Source organism: Oncorhynchus mykiss, chromosome 2, assembly GCF_013265735.2.
Source record: "Oncorhynchus mykiss isolate Arlee chromosome 2, USDA_OmykA_1.1, whole genome shotgun sequence".
Lineage (NCBI taxonomy): Eukaryota > Metazoa > Chordata > Actinopteri > Salmoniformes > Salmonidae > Oncorhynchus > Oncorhynchus mykiss.
The window spans coordinates 42188549-42204428 of NC_048566.1; the positions used below are offsets into that span (position 1 = coordinate 42188549).

General features: G+C 45.0%; 1 protein-coding gene across 5 annotated transcripts in view; it reads left to right on the forward strand.

The window, feature by feature from the left end:
* LOC110489919 (clathrin coat assembly protein AP180) overlaps positions 1–15880 on the forward strand; it is a 67446-nt gene that overhangs the window by 38219 nt on the left and 13347 nt on the right. For 4 of the 5 annotated variants that reach the window (XM_021562946.2, XM_021562938.2, XM_021562971.2 and 1 more), the window contains 8 exons: positions 8384–8445; positions 9212–9235; positions 10228–10240; positions 10404–10552; positions 10822–10898; positions 11443–11457; positions 13718–13906; positions 14793–14864. In XM_021562946.2, the coding sequence (XP_021418621.2) occupies positions 8384–8445; positions 9212–9235; positions 10228–10240; positions 10404–10552; positions 10822–10898; positions 11443–11457; positions 13718–13906; positions 14793–14864 (601 nt within the window). The remainder of the gene's footprint in view (positions 1–8383; positions 8446–9211; positions 9236–10227; positions 10241–10403; positions 10553–10821; positions 10899–11442; positions 11458–13717; positions 13907–14792; positions 14865–15880) is intronic. The other variant, XM_021562952.2, reaches the window with a different exon arrangement.

Consider the following 15880-nt stretch of genomic DNA (forward strand, 5'->3'; position numbering starts at 1 on the left):
CAGAATATAAATTCAAAATTCAACGAGCGACGTCTTGCTTCCGGACAGGCTAAACACATTCTTCACACGCTTTGAGGATAACACAGTACCACCGCCGTGGCCCACTACCAAGGACTGTGGGCTCTCCTTCTCCATGGCCGACGTGAGTAAAGCGTTTAAACGTGTTAACCCTCGCAAGGCTGAAGGCCCAGACGGCATCCCTAGCTGTGTTCTCAGAGCGTGCACAGACCAGCTGACTGGTGTGTTTACGGGCATATTCAATCTCTCCCTATCTCCCTATCTGTGCCCACATGCTTCAAGATGGCCACCATTGTTCCTGTACCCAAGAAGGCAAAGGTAACTGAACTTAATGACTATCGCCCCGTAGCACTCACCTCTGTCATCATGAAGTGCTTTGAGAGACTAGTCAAGGACCATATCACCTCTACCTTACCTGCCACCGTAGACCCACTTCAATTTGCTTACCGCCCCAATAGATCCACAGATGATGCAATCGCCATCACTCTGCACACTGCCCTATCCCATCTGGATAAGAGGAATACCTATGGAATAATACTGTTTATTGACTATAGCTCAGCATTCATCACCATAGTACCCTCCAAGCTTATCATTAAGCTCGAGGCCCTCGGTCTGAACCCCGCCCCATGCAACTGGGTCCTGGACTTCCTGACGAGCCGCCCCCAGGTGGTGAAGATAGGTAACATCGCCTCCACTCTGCTGATCCTCAACACTGGGTCCCCACAAGGGTGCATGCTCAGCCCCCTCCTGTACTCCCTGTTCACCCATGACTGCGTGCCCAAGCACACCTCCAACTCAATCATCAAGTTTGCAGACGACACAACAGTAGTAGGCTTGATTACCAGTGATGACGAGACAGCCTATGGGGAGGAGGTGAGGGCTCTGGGAGTGTGGTGGCTGGAAAACAACCTCTCACTCAATGTCAACAAAACAAAGGAGATGATCGTAGACGTCAGGCAACAGCAGAGGGTGCACCCCCCTATCTACATCAACAGGACTGCAGTGGAGAAGGTGGAAAGCTTAAAAGTTCCTTGGGGTACACATCACTGACAAGCTAAAATGGACCACCCAAACAGACAGTGTGGTGATGAAGGCGCAACAGAGCATCTTCAATCTCAGGCGGCTAAAGAAATTTGGCTTGACACCTAAAACCCTCACACATTTTTACAGATGCACAATTTAAAGCATTCTGTCGGGCTGTATCACCGCCTGGTGCGGCAACTGCACCTCCCGCAACCGCAAGGCTCTCCAGAGGGTAGTTCAGTCTGCCCAATGCATTACCGGGGGCAAACTACACACCCTCCAGGACACCTACAGCACCTGATGTCACAGGAAGGCCAAAAATATCATCAAGAACCCAAGCCACTGCCTGTTCACCCTGCTATCATCCAGAAGGCGCGGTCAGTACAGGTGCGTCAAAGCTGGGACCGAGAGACTGAAAAACAGCTTCTATCTCAAGGACATCCGACTGTTAAACAGCCATCACTAGCACATTAGAGGCTGCTGCCTATAGGCATAGACTAGGAATCACTGGCCACTTTAAGGAATGGAACGCTTGTCACTTTAATAATATTTACATATCTGGCATTACTCATCTCATATAATTTTATTCCAAGATGGCATAGCAGTTCAGACGTCTTTTGTCCTCGTTTTGTCGTGTCCCGTATATATATATATTTACTACTTTTTTCACATACCTTTTTATATATGTTTTTTAATTTTCCATAAACTCATCTTCAAAACACTCTCATGCAACCCGCCTCACCAATTTATATTTATAGAAAAAGTATTATTTACCTCAAATCTGTAATCCTCCAAGAAGCTAGCCAGAAACTAGCCAGAAGCTAGCCAGGAGCTAGCCAGAAGCTAGCCAGGAGCTAGCCAGAAGCTAGCCAGAAGCTAATTCAGAAGCTAATCAGAAGCTAGTTAGCTTCTTTACTGGCTAATCATTAGTATTCAGCTAACCACGGATTGTGGTCATCAGCTATCCTTTAGCTCGAAAATCTATCGCCAGTTTTGTACGGCGCAGCGCGGCTCGGAACGGAACATACCGGACCAATTTTTCTCTCCATGTCCCTGGATTTCAACCGCTAACTCTGGACATTCATACCTGGATCTCACAGCTAGCTAGCTGCTATCCGTGTGACTATCGGCTTTCGTCGATTCCGGAGCAAACATCAATTATTCCGGAGCTAGCCAGCTGAAGTGTTCCATCAATCACTTCTGGGCTACAATCACCTATCCGGACCCGTTTTACTGCCTACGCGGAGCCCCACCGGGCCTTCACAACTGGACTGCCGACGTTATCTACCCGAAGGAGTTATCCGGCTGGCTCCTCCGTCGCGACGTTACCTGTACGCCCATCTGCGACCCGCTAACCGTTAGCTGTCTTATCGGCTGCTATCTGAATAGACAATCAGACAATTTATTTATTTATTTTTATTATTATTATTTTTTTTTTCTTCTTGGGCCTCTATAACTATATCTATTTTTTTTGTTTTTTTGTTGTGTGATTTGGATTAATCCCCTCTACCACACGGAACCCCACTAATCTACTGACGGAACGCAAGAGGTGGCTAATAACAGACCTCCATCCTATGCTAGCTTGCTACCGATGGCCTGGCTAGCTGTCTAAATCGCCGTGACCCCCAACCAACCTCTCTACTCACTGGACCCTTTTGATCACTCGACTAATCATGCCTCTCCTTAATGTCAATATGCCTTGTCCATTGCTGTTCTGGTTAGTGTTTATTGGCTTATTTCACTGTAGAGCCTCTAGTCCTGCTCACTATACCTTATCCAACCTATTAGTTCCACCACCCACACATGCAATGACATCTCCTGGTTTCAATGATGGTTCTAGAGACAATATCTCTCTCTTCATCACTCAATACCTAGGTTTACCTCCTCTGTATTCACATCCTACCATACCTTTGTCTGTACATTATACCTTGATGCTATTTTATCGCCCCCAGAAACCTCCTTTTACTCTCTGTTCCAGACGTTCTAGACGACCAATTCTTATTGCTTTTAGCCGTACCCTTATTCTACTCCTCCTCTGTTCCTCTGCCGATGTAGAGGTGGATCCAGGCCCTGCAGTGCCTAGCTCTACTCCTATTCCCCAGGCGCTCTCTTTTGACGACTTCTGTAACCGTAATAGCCTTGGTTTCATGCATGTTAACATTAGAAGCCTCCTCCCTAAGTTTGTTCTATTCACTGCTTTAGCACACTCTGCCAACCCGGATGTTCTAGCTGTGTCTGAATCCTGGCTTAGGAAGACCACCAAAAATTCTGACATTTTAATCCCAAACTACAACATTTTCAGACAAGATAGAACTGCGGTGTTGCAATCTACTGCAAAGATAGCCTGCAGAGTTCTGTCCTACTATCCAGGTCTGTACCCAAACAATTTGAACTTCTTTTTTTAAAAATCCACCTCTCTAAAAACAAGTCTCTCACCGTTGCCGCCTGCTATAGACCACCCTCTGCCCCCAGCTGTGCTCTGGACACCATATGTGAACTGATTGCCCCCCATCTATCTTCAGAGCTCGTGCTGCTAGGCGACCTAAACTGGAACATGCTTAACACCCCAGCCATCCTACAATCTAAACTTGATGCCCTCAATCTCACACAAATGATCAATGAACCTACCAGGTACCTCCCCAAAGCCTTAAACACGGGCACCCTCATAGATATCATCCTAACCAACTTGCCCTCTAAATACAACTCTGCTGTCTTCAACCAAGATCTCAGCAATCACTGCCTCATTGTCTGCATCAGTAATGGGTCAGCGGTCAAACGACCTCCACTCATCACTGTCAAACGCTCCCTGAAACACTTCAGCGAGCAGGCCTTTCTAATCGACCTGGCCGGGGTATCCTGGAAGGATATTGATCTCATCCCGTCAGTAGAGGATGCCTGGATATTTTTTTTAAATGCCTTCCTAACCATCTTAAATAAACATGCCCCATTCAAGAAATTTAGAACCAGGAACAGATATAGCCCTTGGTTCTCCCCAGACCTGACTGCCCTTAACCAACACAAAAACATCCTATGGCGTTCTGCATTAGCATCAAACGGAAGCTAGAAACCATTAACCATTAGGAAGCTAGAAACCATTATACACAGGCAGTTAGAAAAGCCAAGGCTAGCTTTTTCAAGCAGAAATTTGCTTCCTGTAACACTAACTCAAAAAAGTTCTGGGACACTGTAAAGTCCATGGAGAATAAGAACACCTCCTCCCAGCTGCCCACTGCACTGAAGATAGGAAACACTGTCACCACTGATAAATCCACCATAATTGAGAATTTCAATAAGCATTTTTCTACGGCTGGCCATGCTTTCCACCTGGCTACTCCTACCCCGGTCAACAGCACTGCACCCCCCACAGCAACTCGCCCAAGCCTTCCCCATTTCTCCTTCTCCCAAATCCATTCAGCCGATGTTCTGAAAGAGCTGCAAAATCTGGACCCCTACAAATCAGCCGGGCTAGACAATCTGGACCCTTTCTTTCTAAAATAATCTGCCGAAATTGTTGCCACCCCTATTACTAGCCTGTTCATCCTCTCTTTCGTGTCGTCTGAGATTCCCAAAGATTGGAAAGCAGCTGCGGTCATCCCCCTCTTCAAGGGGGGGGACACTCTTGACCCAAACTGCTACAGACCTATATCTATCCTACCATGCCTTTCTAAGGTCTTCGAAAGCCAAGTCAACAAACAGATTACCGACCATTTCAAATCTCACCATACCTTCTCTGCTATGCAATCTGGTTTCAGAGCTGGTCATGGGTGCACCTCAGACACGCTCAAGGTCCTAAACGATATCTTAACCGCCATCGATAAGAAACATTACTGTGCAGCCGTATTCATTGATCTGGCCAAGGCTTTCGACTCTGTCAATCACCACATCCTCATCGGCAGACTCGACAGCCTTGGTTTCTCAAATGATTGCCTCGCCTGGTTCACCAACTACTTCTCTGATAGAGTTCAGTGTGTCAAATCGGAGGGTCTGCTGTCCGGACCTCTGGCAGTCTCTATGGGGGTGCCACAGGGTTCAATTCTTGGACCGACTCTCTTCTCTGTATACATCAATGAGGTCGCTCTTGCTGCTGGTGAGTCTCTGATCCACCTCTACGCAGACGACACCATTCTGTATACTTCTGGCCCTTCTTTGGACACTGTGTTAACAACCCTCCAGGCAAGCTTCAATGCCATACAACTCTCCTTCCGTGGCCTCCAATTGCTCTTAAATACAAGTAAAACTAAATGCATGCTCTTCAACCGATCGCTACCTGCACCTGCCCGCTTGTCCAACATCACTACTCTGGACGGCTCTGACTTAGAATACGTGGACAACTACAAATACTTAGGTGTCTGGTTAGACTGTAAACTCTCCTTCCAGACCCATATCAAACATCTCCAATCCAAAGTTAAATCTAGAATTGGCTTCCTATTTCGCAACAAAGCATCCTTCACTCATGCTGCCAAACATACCCTTGTAAAACTGACCATTCTACCAATCCTCGACTTTGGCGATTTCATTTACAAAATAGCCTCCAATACCCTACTCAACAAATTGGATGCAGTCTATCACAGTGCAATCCGTTTTGTCACCAAAGCCCCATATACTACCCACCATTGCGACCTGTACGCTCTCGTTGGCTGGCCCTCGCTTCATACTCGTCGCCAAACCCACTGGCTCCATGTCATCTACAAGACCCTGCTAGGTAAAGTCCCCCTTTATCTCAGCTCGCTGGTCACCATAGCATCTCCCACCTGTAGAATGCGCTCCAGCAGGTATATCTCTCTAGTCACCCCCAAAACCAATTCTTTCTTTGGCCGCCTCTCCTTCCAGTTCTCTGCTGCCAATGACTGGAACGAACTACAAAAATCTCTGAAACTGGAAACACTTATCTCCCTCACTAGCTTTAAGCACCAATTGTCAGAGCAGCTCACAGATTACTGCACCTGTACATAGCCCACCTATAATTTAGCCCAAACAACTACCTCTTTCCCTACTGTATTTAATTTATTTATTTTGCTCCTTTGCACCCCATTATTTGTATTTCTACTTTGCACATTCTTCCATTGCAAATCTACCATTCCAGTGTTTTACTTGCTATATTCTCTGTTGTAAGGAAACAGCAGCCTCTTATCTATGACAGATAGACCGATATGTCAATTCCAGGTGGATCTTGATGATCCCACAGTGCTGTAGGGAATACAAAAGCATTGGAACGGCGTGAAGCAAGGAAATAACATATTTGCACCCGTCTACTATGTTTGTGGCTGTGCATTGTCTGTAATAGCATCTAAATAGATTGTATTAGCGTCTAATCATCAGATCTCTTAACCCCTCTTTGGAGTGCATCGTTTGGCAGAGGCAAATGCTGAGTAACGATCTACATTACGGCCATCGTCATAATGCATTCATGACATATATACATGCACATTATACGCGTACTGTAGGCTGAACAGAATCTAGGAGATTCTAGGAGAAAACTGTTCCAATTCATATAGTCGTTATTTTCCTTTGATTGCTCAGTGAAGATGCTTAGAAAGTCATTACAGCGATATCACTGCCAACAGTGTAGAGCAGACCCTCCCTAAATGTACCTAAATGTTCCCTGAACAGCTTGAGACACCTGTTTAATACAAGGACCCCTGTGGGTCCGTACATGGCCCAATTCGCCTCTGGAAGTGATGGAACTGTCACTCCTCCCTCTGGAAGCTCTGTGTTAGTCAATCACACACCTGGGTTGTTTTCAATAGGCACGAAATGGAAGAAAACTGTCCAAAACTAAGTTAAATTGGGAGGTGTTATCTGAATGTGTCTGATAAGACACGCTGGTTTTTCGTTGTTTTGCTACGGTGTGACCTAATAAAAACAGAGAGGTCAGAGTAGACACACTACTACTGGTACTTAGTTCTGAAATGGGCCATTCCTCTTTCATATTGAAAAGGCCTCCGAGGCCTCTTTACATTTCAGGCACAATTACCTAGAATACCAAGACATTTATTGGGTTATCAGAGGAAGTAGACCAAGGTAAATGGGCAGGAAAATAATAGTGATTTAAGAGGGAAGTGTGTGAGATTTGGCTGGCCCAATTAGCTGTGACAGCGTACACGTGGCTTGCTAGATGCTAACTGCTTAGCCTATCAGGTGTACTGCCATCTGTGGCTGTGCAGCATGTTTTGCTATGATGTGTTTACAGTCTGTCTGTAAGTTTGAGAATGCAGTATAACTGCATTGATGGAAGCGTTGTTCTTTAACATACTCATGGCTAGTTTACTACATTTAAGTTATGAATGGACTGAACTGCTTTGTGAAAGACATTTTGAAGTGGCACACAATTAGCATTTCCTATTGTAGGAATTGGAATTGCCCCATTGCCCCAATGTGATCATTCTATATGTCCCGTTAGTCCCGATGTGATAATTCTGTGTCCACTGTTAGACCCAGTGTACCCTGTTAGCTCCAATGTGATAATTCTTTGTATATCCCCTGATAGCCCCAATGTGATAATTCTTTGTGTGTACCCTGTTAGCCCCAATGTGACCATTCTCTGTGTTCCCTGTTAGCCCTGGTGTGACCATTCTCTTTATTCCCTGTTAGCCCCAATGTGACCATTCTCTTTGTTCCCTGTTAGCCCCAATGTGACCATTCTCTTTATTCCCTGTTAGCCCCAATGTGACCATTTTCTTTATTCCCTGTTAGCCCCAATGTGACCATTCTTTTTATTCCCTATTAGCCCCAATGTGACCATTCTCTTTATTCCCTGTTAGCCCCAATGTGACCATTCTCTGTCCCCTGTTGGGCCCAATGTGACCATTCTCTGTCCCCTGTTGGGCCCAATGTGAACATTCTCTGTCCCCTGTTGGGCCCAATGTGACCATTCTCTGTCCCCTGTTGGGCCCAATGTGAGCATTCTTTGTGTCAGACCTCTGGCTCTTCTTCTCATCCCTCTATGTTTCCCTCCAGACCCTTTATCAAGTCAAGTGTCATCACCTGTCAAGAGCTCCCCTGATACTCTGTGTGCCCTGACATAAATGTTCCCTTGTGTCTTCATGTTTTACCGTTGAACATTTCCCCAGGGTCCTCCAGAGACCTGGAAAGTTACTGGGTGTGCAGGCTTTTGTTCCAGCCCAGCACCATCACACCAGTAGTACAAATAATCAACTAATTATGGTATTTTCCAATCTAAGCCTACTGGACTGGAATAAAAGCCGGCACCGCCAGTAGCTCTCTTGGTTCAAAGTTGGAGACCCCTGCTCATAACCTATGTGTCTGATCCATGTACTGTACGGTATACTATAGCCCTGTGGCGCCTGTAGTAATATGTTGCCCATCTCTTCCCGTTCACCAGGCCCCTGAGAGTCTCCTGCAGTCCCTGGAGACTCACCTGAACACTCTGGAGGGGAAGAAGCCGTAAGTACCAACCACACTCTCCACCAACCACCAGGGCTACTTGGGAGTGGGACTACTTTACTTCCTATTTACTTCACATTTGAGAATTCAGCAATCTCAGTACATTACATATGCATGCACGCACATACGTTGGGTTTTAAAAAGTAAATAAATAAAGAACACACACCCTAAAGGTGAAACAGAAAGTCATACTGGGGGTGGCAGGTAGCCTAACGGTTAAGAGCGGTTAAGAGCATTGAGCCAGTAACCGAAAGGTCTCTGGTTCAAATCCCTGAGCCGACTAGGTGAGAAATATTAACCCCAATTGCTCCTGTAAGTAGCTCTGGATGAGTGCATCTGTTAAATGCCTGAAATTGAAACCTTCTGCCTCCTCTTGCTGTGGATTTATTTTACCAACACTTCGGCTGAAGAGCCTCCGTCAGTGTGTGAAAATAGTCTGTGACCATCCAGTGAACCCAAATTAGAACTGTGCTTGACCCTGATGTCCCATAGGCTTTAATTATGCGCCGCCTCTCTCAATTAACATCATTAGGACCTCCAGTGTATGCCCTCTAGATTGTGTGATTTTTATGGGCAGTGATTGGACTGAAGCTGTCATCACCAGACTGTCTGTCGTGTGTTCTCGACAGGACCTTAGTAGGACAACGATACAAGATAGTATTTGTGTGTGTGGTGGGTGGGGTTGCATCATCAGATCGGATGTATGGAAAGAAACTTAGCAGATGAAGTCTTAGCAAATGCCAGTGAATTTCAATGTGTGTTACAGAGAGGATGTTCACAGAGACGATGTGTGAGTATTCTGCTGGATCTCCTACAGAATGAGTTGACGTGGAGGGCCGGGTCATTATTTGCTGTTGTCTTGTATTGAAGTGAATGAAACTGTAAAAAAAAAAAAAATCCCCAATTGTTTCGTGACATTCACATGAGGATTCTATAGAATTGACATTTGAACCTCCAGTTTAAAGTCATGTTTTTCAGTGTTGTGAAGTTCAAATGGGATTCTATAGAAATGATGTGAATTTGGCATATTTGTGATTTTTCAGTGTCTCTCCTGAGCTTTGCCTCTCTCTCAATATTAATATGAATTTTGACAGCTGACTCGGGACTTACCCAAGATTCACTTTGCATAGTTTTTTTAATATGACGTGAATCTGGTTTCTTAGCTCTTCATTGTTCATATTAACTTCATTGTCATGTTATTGGGATCCACTCTACTCCTCAACCCTTTTGATGCATGTCATTGCAAAACATGGGTTTGTTATGTCTGGAAAATAAGAATGAAAAGCTTTGTGCAAGGAAGTGACTTAATTTGATTTTATTCAGTGTTGCAAATCTAAACTCTACAGATGCAGGACACTCTTAGAAAAAAGGCTTCCATAAGGGTACTTCGGCTGTCCCCATAGGAGAACCCTTTTTGGTTCCAGTTAGAACTCTTTTTGGGTTCCATGTAGAACACTCTGTGATAAGGGTTCAACATGGAACCCAAAAGGCTTCTACCTGGATCCAAAAGGGTTCTACCTGGAAGCAAAAAGGGTTCTTCAAAGGGTTCTCCGATGGGGACAGCCAAAGAACCGTTATTGGTTCTAGATAGCTATTTCTTTCTAAGAGTGTATGTTTTCACATTGGAGTTGCCTGGAAATGCCTGCTCTCTGCCACCCAAACAACAGCGCTGATTTAGCTGTCACTTTGACACAGCTCAATAACAGCCCTTGTGCTTCACCATGCATATCATCTGGTGATGCTATGATGGCTTTAACTCGTTCTTATTGTATCATTTTGCAGGTCACCAACCAAGGTGAGTCAGCTACCCCTTATTTTACTCTGTCTCTGCACCTCAACAAATCGTTTTGACAACTGCCGACAATTTGACAATCATTTGAAGTGTGTTCATTCTGTCTCTGTAACTGTGGTGCATCGCCATGGTAACTGACTAACGAGGCTAACCCTCCATCTGACAGGAGTGTGAAGCAAATGGCTCCCCGGCCGCAGCCGCCACGCCTACAAAAGCTCAAGCGGCCCCTGCAGCTGCTGCTGCTCCTGTTGCTCCTGCCCGCCCTGGACCACCTGCCAGACCCACGGCGGCACCCACCTTCAAGGGCTCCAACAAGTAGGTGCTCATCTGCTGTGGGCTCTTAGATTGGCCACTTCAAGTGCCACTTCAGGTGCCACTCTAGCTTTAACAATGTGCTATGTTGTACAATCTACAGTCTCCAATCTCCAGTTTGCATTCAACCTTTTTGTTGTTCTGTTTTTCCTTCTTCCTGTCTCTCCTTCGCCTCTCCCTTCATCTTCATTTTGTCTCTTGTCTCTTCCTCACTCTCTCTCTCTAATACTCTCTTTCTATCTCCCCCTCTCTTTCTCGCACTCTATCTGCAGTGCTCTGCTAGACTTGGATCCATTGTCAGCCTCCCCATCAGCAGGTGGAGCAGCAGCCTCTATCTCGTCATGGGGAGGTAAGTCCTTTAATACATGTAATATCTGGTTTGCATCCTTTATGGCTGCCTTTATATATATATATATATATGTACATGTACTTGAGCGTTTCTCATTGCAGGCCCAGGACTTCCCTCCCTGTTTAAGTTAGTTTTCTTCCGTTTGGTGCCTAATGAATTTCACCCTGCTCTCTTTCATGCTTTCTACCTACATCCTCCTCTCCACCCTTACTCAAGGGAAGGACTAATATTAGCAAATATTCAAACCTGGCCCCTCTGCAGATTGAAATCGCTTTAAGGGCCTCTTACTCATATAACACTTTTTCCTTGGAGTGTTTGTTTTTTAAAGAAGGCAGTTGGAAAATCAGAAGTACAGTGTTCACGTGGTATGGTAGTAAGTTATTGACCCTGATTGGCATTTCTGTTTATATTCTCTGTATTTAATCCCTCACTCACGTCTCCTCTTTGCTCTCTCTCTCTCTCTCTCTCTCTCTCTCTCTCTCTCTCTCTCTCTCTCTCTCGCTCTCGCTCGCTCCCTCGCTCTCTCTCCCATTGTCTTGTACAGATCTGCTTGGTGGCGGTGAGTACTGAGGAACATACTGTTCTTTACATTCTTTACACAGCTCCCATCCACCGCAGAGCATGAGAACTGCTAGGATTTACACCTGAAGTTATGATTAACATCTATCTGGAGGCTTTAGCCACATTCCAGGCTGACTGCATTGCCGACGCCTACTAGATCTCACAACATCTGGATAGGTGTTTAACATATCAACTAACCACATCATCAGCTAACCATATCATACGATTTAGCAATCTGATACCGACTGCGCAGTCAATGACGTTTGACACAACCATAAGTTGATGCAATGATGTACTGCAATGTAGTCGGCCTGGAACGTGACCATTGTACCTGTGGCTCACTGGGCTTTCAGTGCATGACTCCAGCTGTAGACCTAGGATCTGAGAGGTTCAGCATATATAGGTAGCAGCCTTCTTCGTATTCTTGCTCTGTGATCTCTAACAATGCCTCTCAAGGTGTAACACACTCCTCTCCAAACACTTCTCTATTACCAATGTTCTCTTTGACATACAGTGCCTTGCGAAAGCATTCGGCCCCCTTGAACTTTGCGACCTTTTGCCACATTTCAGGCTTCAAACATAAAGATATAAATGTATTTTTTTGTGAAGAATCAACAACAAGTGGGACACAATCATGAAGTGGAACGACATTTATTGGATATTTCAAACTTTTTTAACAAATCAAAAACTGAAAAATTGGGCGTGCAAAATTATTCAGCCCCTTTACTTTCAGTGCATCAAACTCTCTCCAGAAGTTCAGTGAGGATCTCTGAATGATCCAATGTTGACCTAAATGACTAATGATGATAAATACAATCCACCTGTGTGTAATCAAGTCTCCGTATAAATGCACCTGCACTGTGATAGTCTCAGAGGTCCGTTAAAAGCGCAGAGAGCATCATGAAGAACAAGGAACACACCAGGCAGGTCCGAGATACTGTTGTGAAGAAGTTTAAAGCCGGATTTGGATACAAAAAGATTTCCCAAGCTTTAAACATCCCAAGGAGCACTGTGCAAGCGATAATATTGAAATGGAAGGAGTATCAGACCACTGCAAATCTACCAAGACCTGGCCGTCCCTCTAAACTTTCAGCTCATACAAGGAGAAGACTGATCAGAGATGCAGCCAAGAGGCCCATGATCACTCTGGATGAACTGCAGAGATCTACAGCTGAGGTGAGAGACTCTGTCCATAGGACAACAATCAGTCATATATTGCACAAATCTGGCCTTTATGGAAGAGTGGCAAGAAGAAAGCCATTTCTTAAAGATATCCATAAAAAGTGTTGTTTAAAGTTTGCCACAAGCCACCTGGGAGACACACCAAACATGTGGAAGAAGGTGCTCTGGTCAGATGAAACCAAAATTGAACTTTTTGGCAACAATGCAAAACGTTTTGTTTGGCGTAAAAGCAACACAGCTGAACACACCATCCCCACTGTCAAACATGGTGGTGGCAGCATCATGGTTTGGGCCTGCTTTTCTTCAGCAGGGACAGGGAAGATGGTTAAAATTGATTGGAAGATGGATGGAGCCAAATACAGGACCATTCTGGAAGAAAACCTGATGGAGTCTGCAAAAGACCTGAGACTGGGACGGAGATTTGTCTTCCAACAAGACAATGATACAAAACATAAAGCAAAATCTACAATGGAATGGTTCAAAAATAAACATATCCAGGTGTTAGAATGGCCAAGTCAAAGTCCAGACCTGAATCCAATCGAGAATCTGTGGAAAGAACTGAAAACTGCTGTTCACAAATGCTCTCCATCCAACCTCACTGAGCTCGAGCTGTTTTGCAAGGAGGAATGGGAAAAAATGTCAGTCTCTCGATGTGCAAAACTGATAGAGACATACCCCAAGCGACTTACAGCTGTAATCGCAGCAAAAGGTGGCGCTACAAAGTATTAACTTAAGGGGGCTGAATAATTTTGCACGCCCAATTTTTCAGTTTTTGATTTGTTAAAAAAGTTTGAAATATCCAATAAATGTCGTTCCACTTCATGATTGTGTCCCACTTGTTGTTGATTCTTCACAAAAAAATACAGTTTTATATCTTTATGTTTGAAGCCTGAAATGTGGCAAAAGGTCGCAAAGTACAAGGGGGCCCAATACTTTCGCAAGGCACTGTATCTTACACTTATCGTCTTTTTCTCAACACAATCTCTCTACTTATCTCTCCCTGTTATATTCCCCTGTTCCTCTATCCTGTCGTGCTTGTGGATGGGCTTGGGTGGGGATGGATGGGGGGGTTGTAGGTTTAGATACCCCCCCTGATCCCACTAGCACCTCTGAGCCAGCCGCTGTTGCTGCTGCTGATGCTGCAGCTGGTCCAGCTTCCACGCCCACAGTGGCCCATACGGATGGCCCCGCCGCGCCCTCTGTGGTCCCTGTGGTGGTGCTGCCCGTGCCCGCCACTACCGCCTCAGACATGGATCTGTTCGGAGGTCAGTGGGGGTCAGCCTCATGGGAGGAATCATCATGGCAGACTACACAGCAGCTGTCTGCTTGTTTGGAGAAATCTCTGACATGCTCACATGTAGTTACACCACCTGGTTTTCACACTCTCACATTTACGAGTTTCAGTATACACTCTACATACACCTTAACAAAAATACTCTGTTCATGAAATTCTGTATTTGTGAAAAATTCTAGTTATTGACATCTAATAAGGACACTAATTTCCAAATGTTCCCTCGCTAAATAATGATTAGCTTGACAGATTATTCATTATTTGGGCACTACATCAATCAATCAATTATTTATCTAAGACAGCAAGCAGGTGAGGAAGTTTTTGCTCTGCACTGTATGGAGAACAGTATAAATTGTAGCCCATGCTCGGCATATCTCCTCTTTTCGCTCACATATCTAATAGTAGATATACAGAATTAAATCCCCTATAAAAATGGTATTACAAATTATGGCCCTCTTTTCCATGGAGAACAGCCTCTGTCAAAGAGAGATGTTGCTTTGCCCATCGCTGAGCATGGCATTTCCTGTCACACAGCACAAGCTTATGATAGCATCATGTTATCTCTTCACTTTCCCAGCGTGTACAAACATTGTGCACACTGAATGCAGCTTTATGCAGCCGGGAAAGTACAGGCCCCATTCATATGATACTAATAAGATCAGCAATTTCAGCAATACATCTTGTATTCTCTGTTTTCTTCTAATGCTGATCGCTCATCTTTCTGTTTCTCTCATTCTCTCTATTCTCCTGCTCGTTATTTACCTCCTCATCTCTGTTTCTCCTGCCTCCCCCTGTTTTTCTCTGGGTGTTGCATTGTGGTCTGTGTCCACTGTCCCCTCCTCTCATGTCCGGTACCCCAGATGCGTTTGCACCCTCCCCAGGTGACGGCCCGCCCAGCAGGGCGCCTGCTGCTGATGCATGTGCCGGATCTGGTGGGTGATAACACTGCTCAGTGTGTGTGTGTGTGTGTGTGTGTGTGCACTCTTCCAACACACGTGTGTGTGTGTGTGTGTGTGTGTGTGTGTGTGTGTGTGTGTGTGTGTGTGTGTGTGTGTGTGTGTGTGTGTGTGTGTGTGTGTGTGTGTGTGTGTGTGTGTGTGCACTCTTCCAACACACGTGTGTGTGTTTGTGCAAGAGTGTGTGTGTGTGTGTGTGTGTGTGTGAGATCCTGAAGCTTGGGTAACTCCAAGCTGCTTCCGCTACCATATGGGACAGTAGTAAATCATCTGAAACATTGCATTGGGGCCTACCGTCCTGACCCTAACCCCACTATTGGGGGCTCAAGCCTCAGCCTCCCTCTCTACCCCTCCGCCACTCAGCCCTGCTTCAGAACAGTCCTCCTGCTTCTCTCAGCTCGTAATATTCACCTGGTGATGAATACTCGAGTAAAACACAGTTGTATAATTTTCGCCCAAATCCTACAATTGTTTATATTTCATATAAATGATGCCACTTACTAATCATACTAACTGACCATCTTTATTTACCCTGTTTTGTTTCTCTCTTTGGCCTGAATGTGTAAGTATTAATCGACCACTGTGACTGTAGAAGTCCAAAAGTACAGTGTGTGTAATTCACACGGCTCCATTACCGTGTGTGTAGGGAGCTTTGGGCTTATGGCAACGAATAGTAGGACAGTTTTATGTTGAATTATGCACATTTTTCTACATTAACTTTATTCTGTGCCTTTATCATGTATTTGGATTCTATGTACACAGAGCTTATCAGTGTGGAAGCAGGTTCATGACAAAATTGTATTAATTGTGTTTGTTTTGGTGTGATTCTGCTTCCATGTGTATGTACTAGTTCTAATATAACCACTAGACATCGTCCTCTGTGGCCTGTCTATGTAACTACAGTATTTACCAAATCCAGCTGTAGCCCATTCCCTTTAATGAGTCTGAGTGCGAGACAGTGAGTTTTCTAACCTGGGGCTGTAGTATAAAGT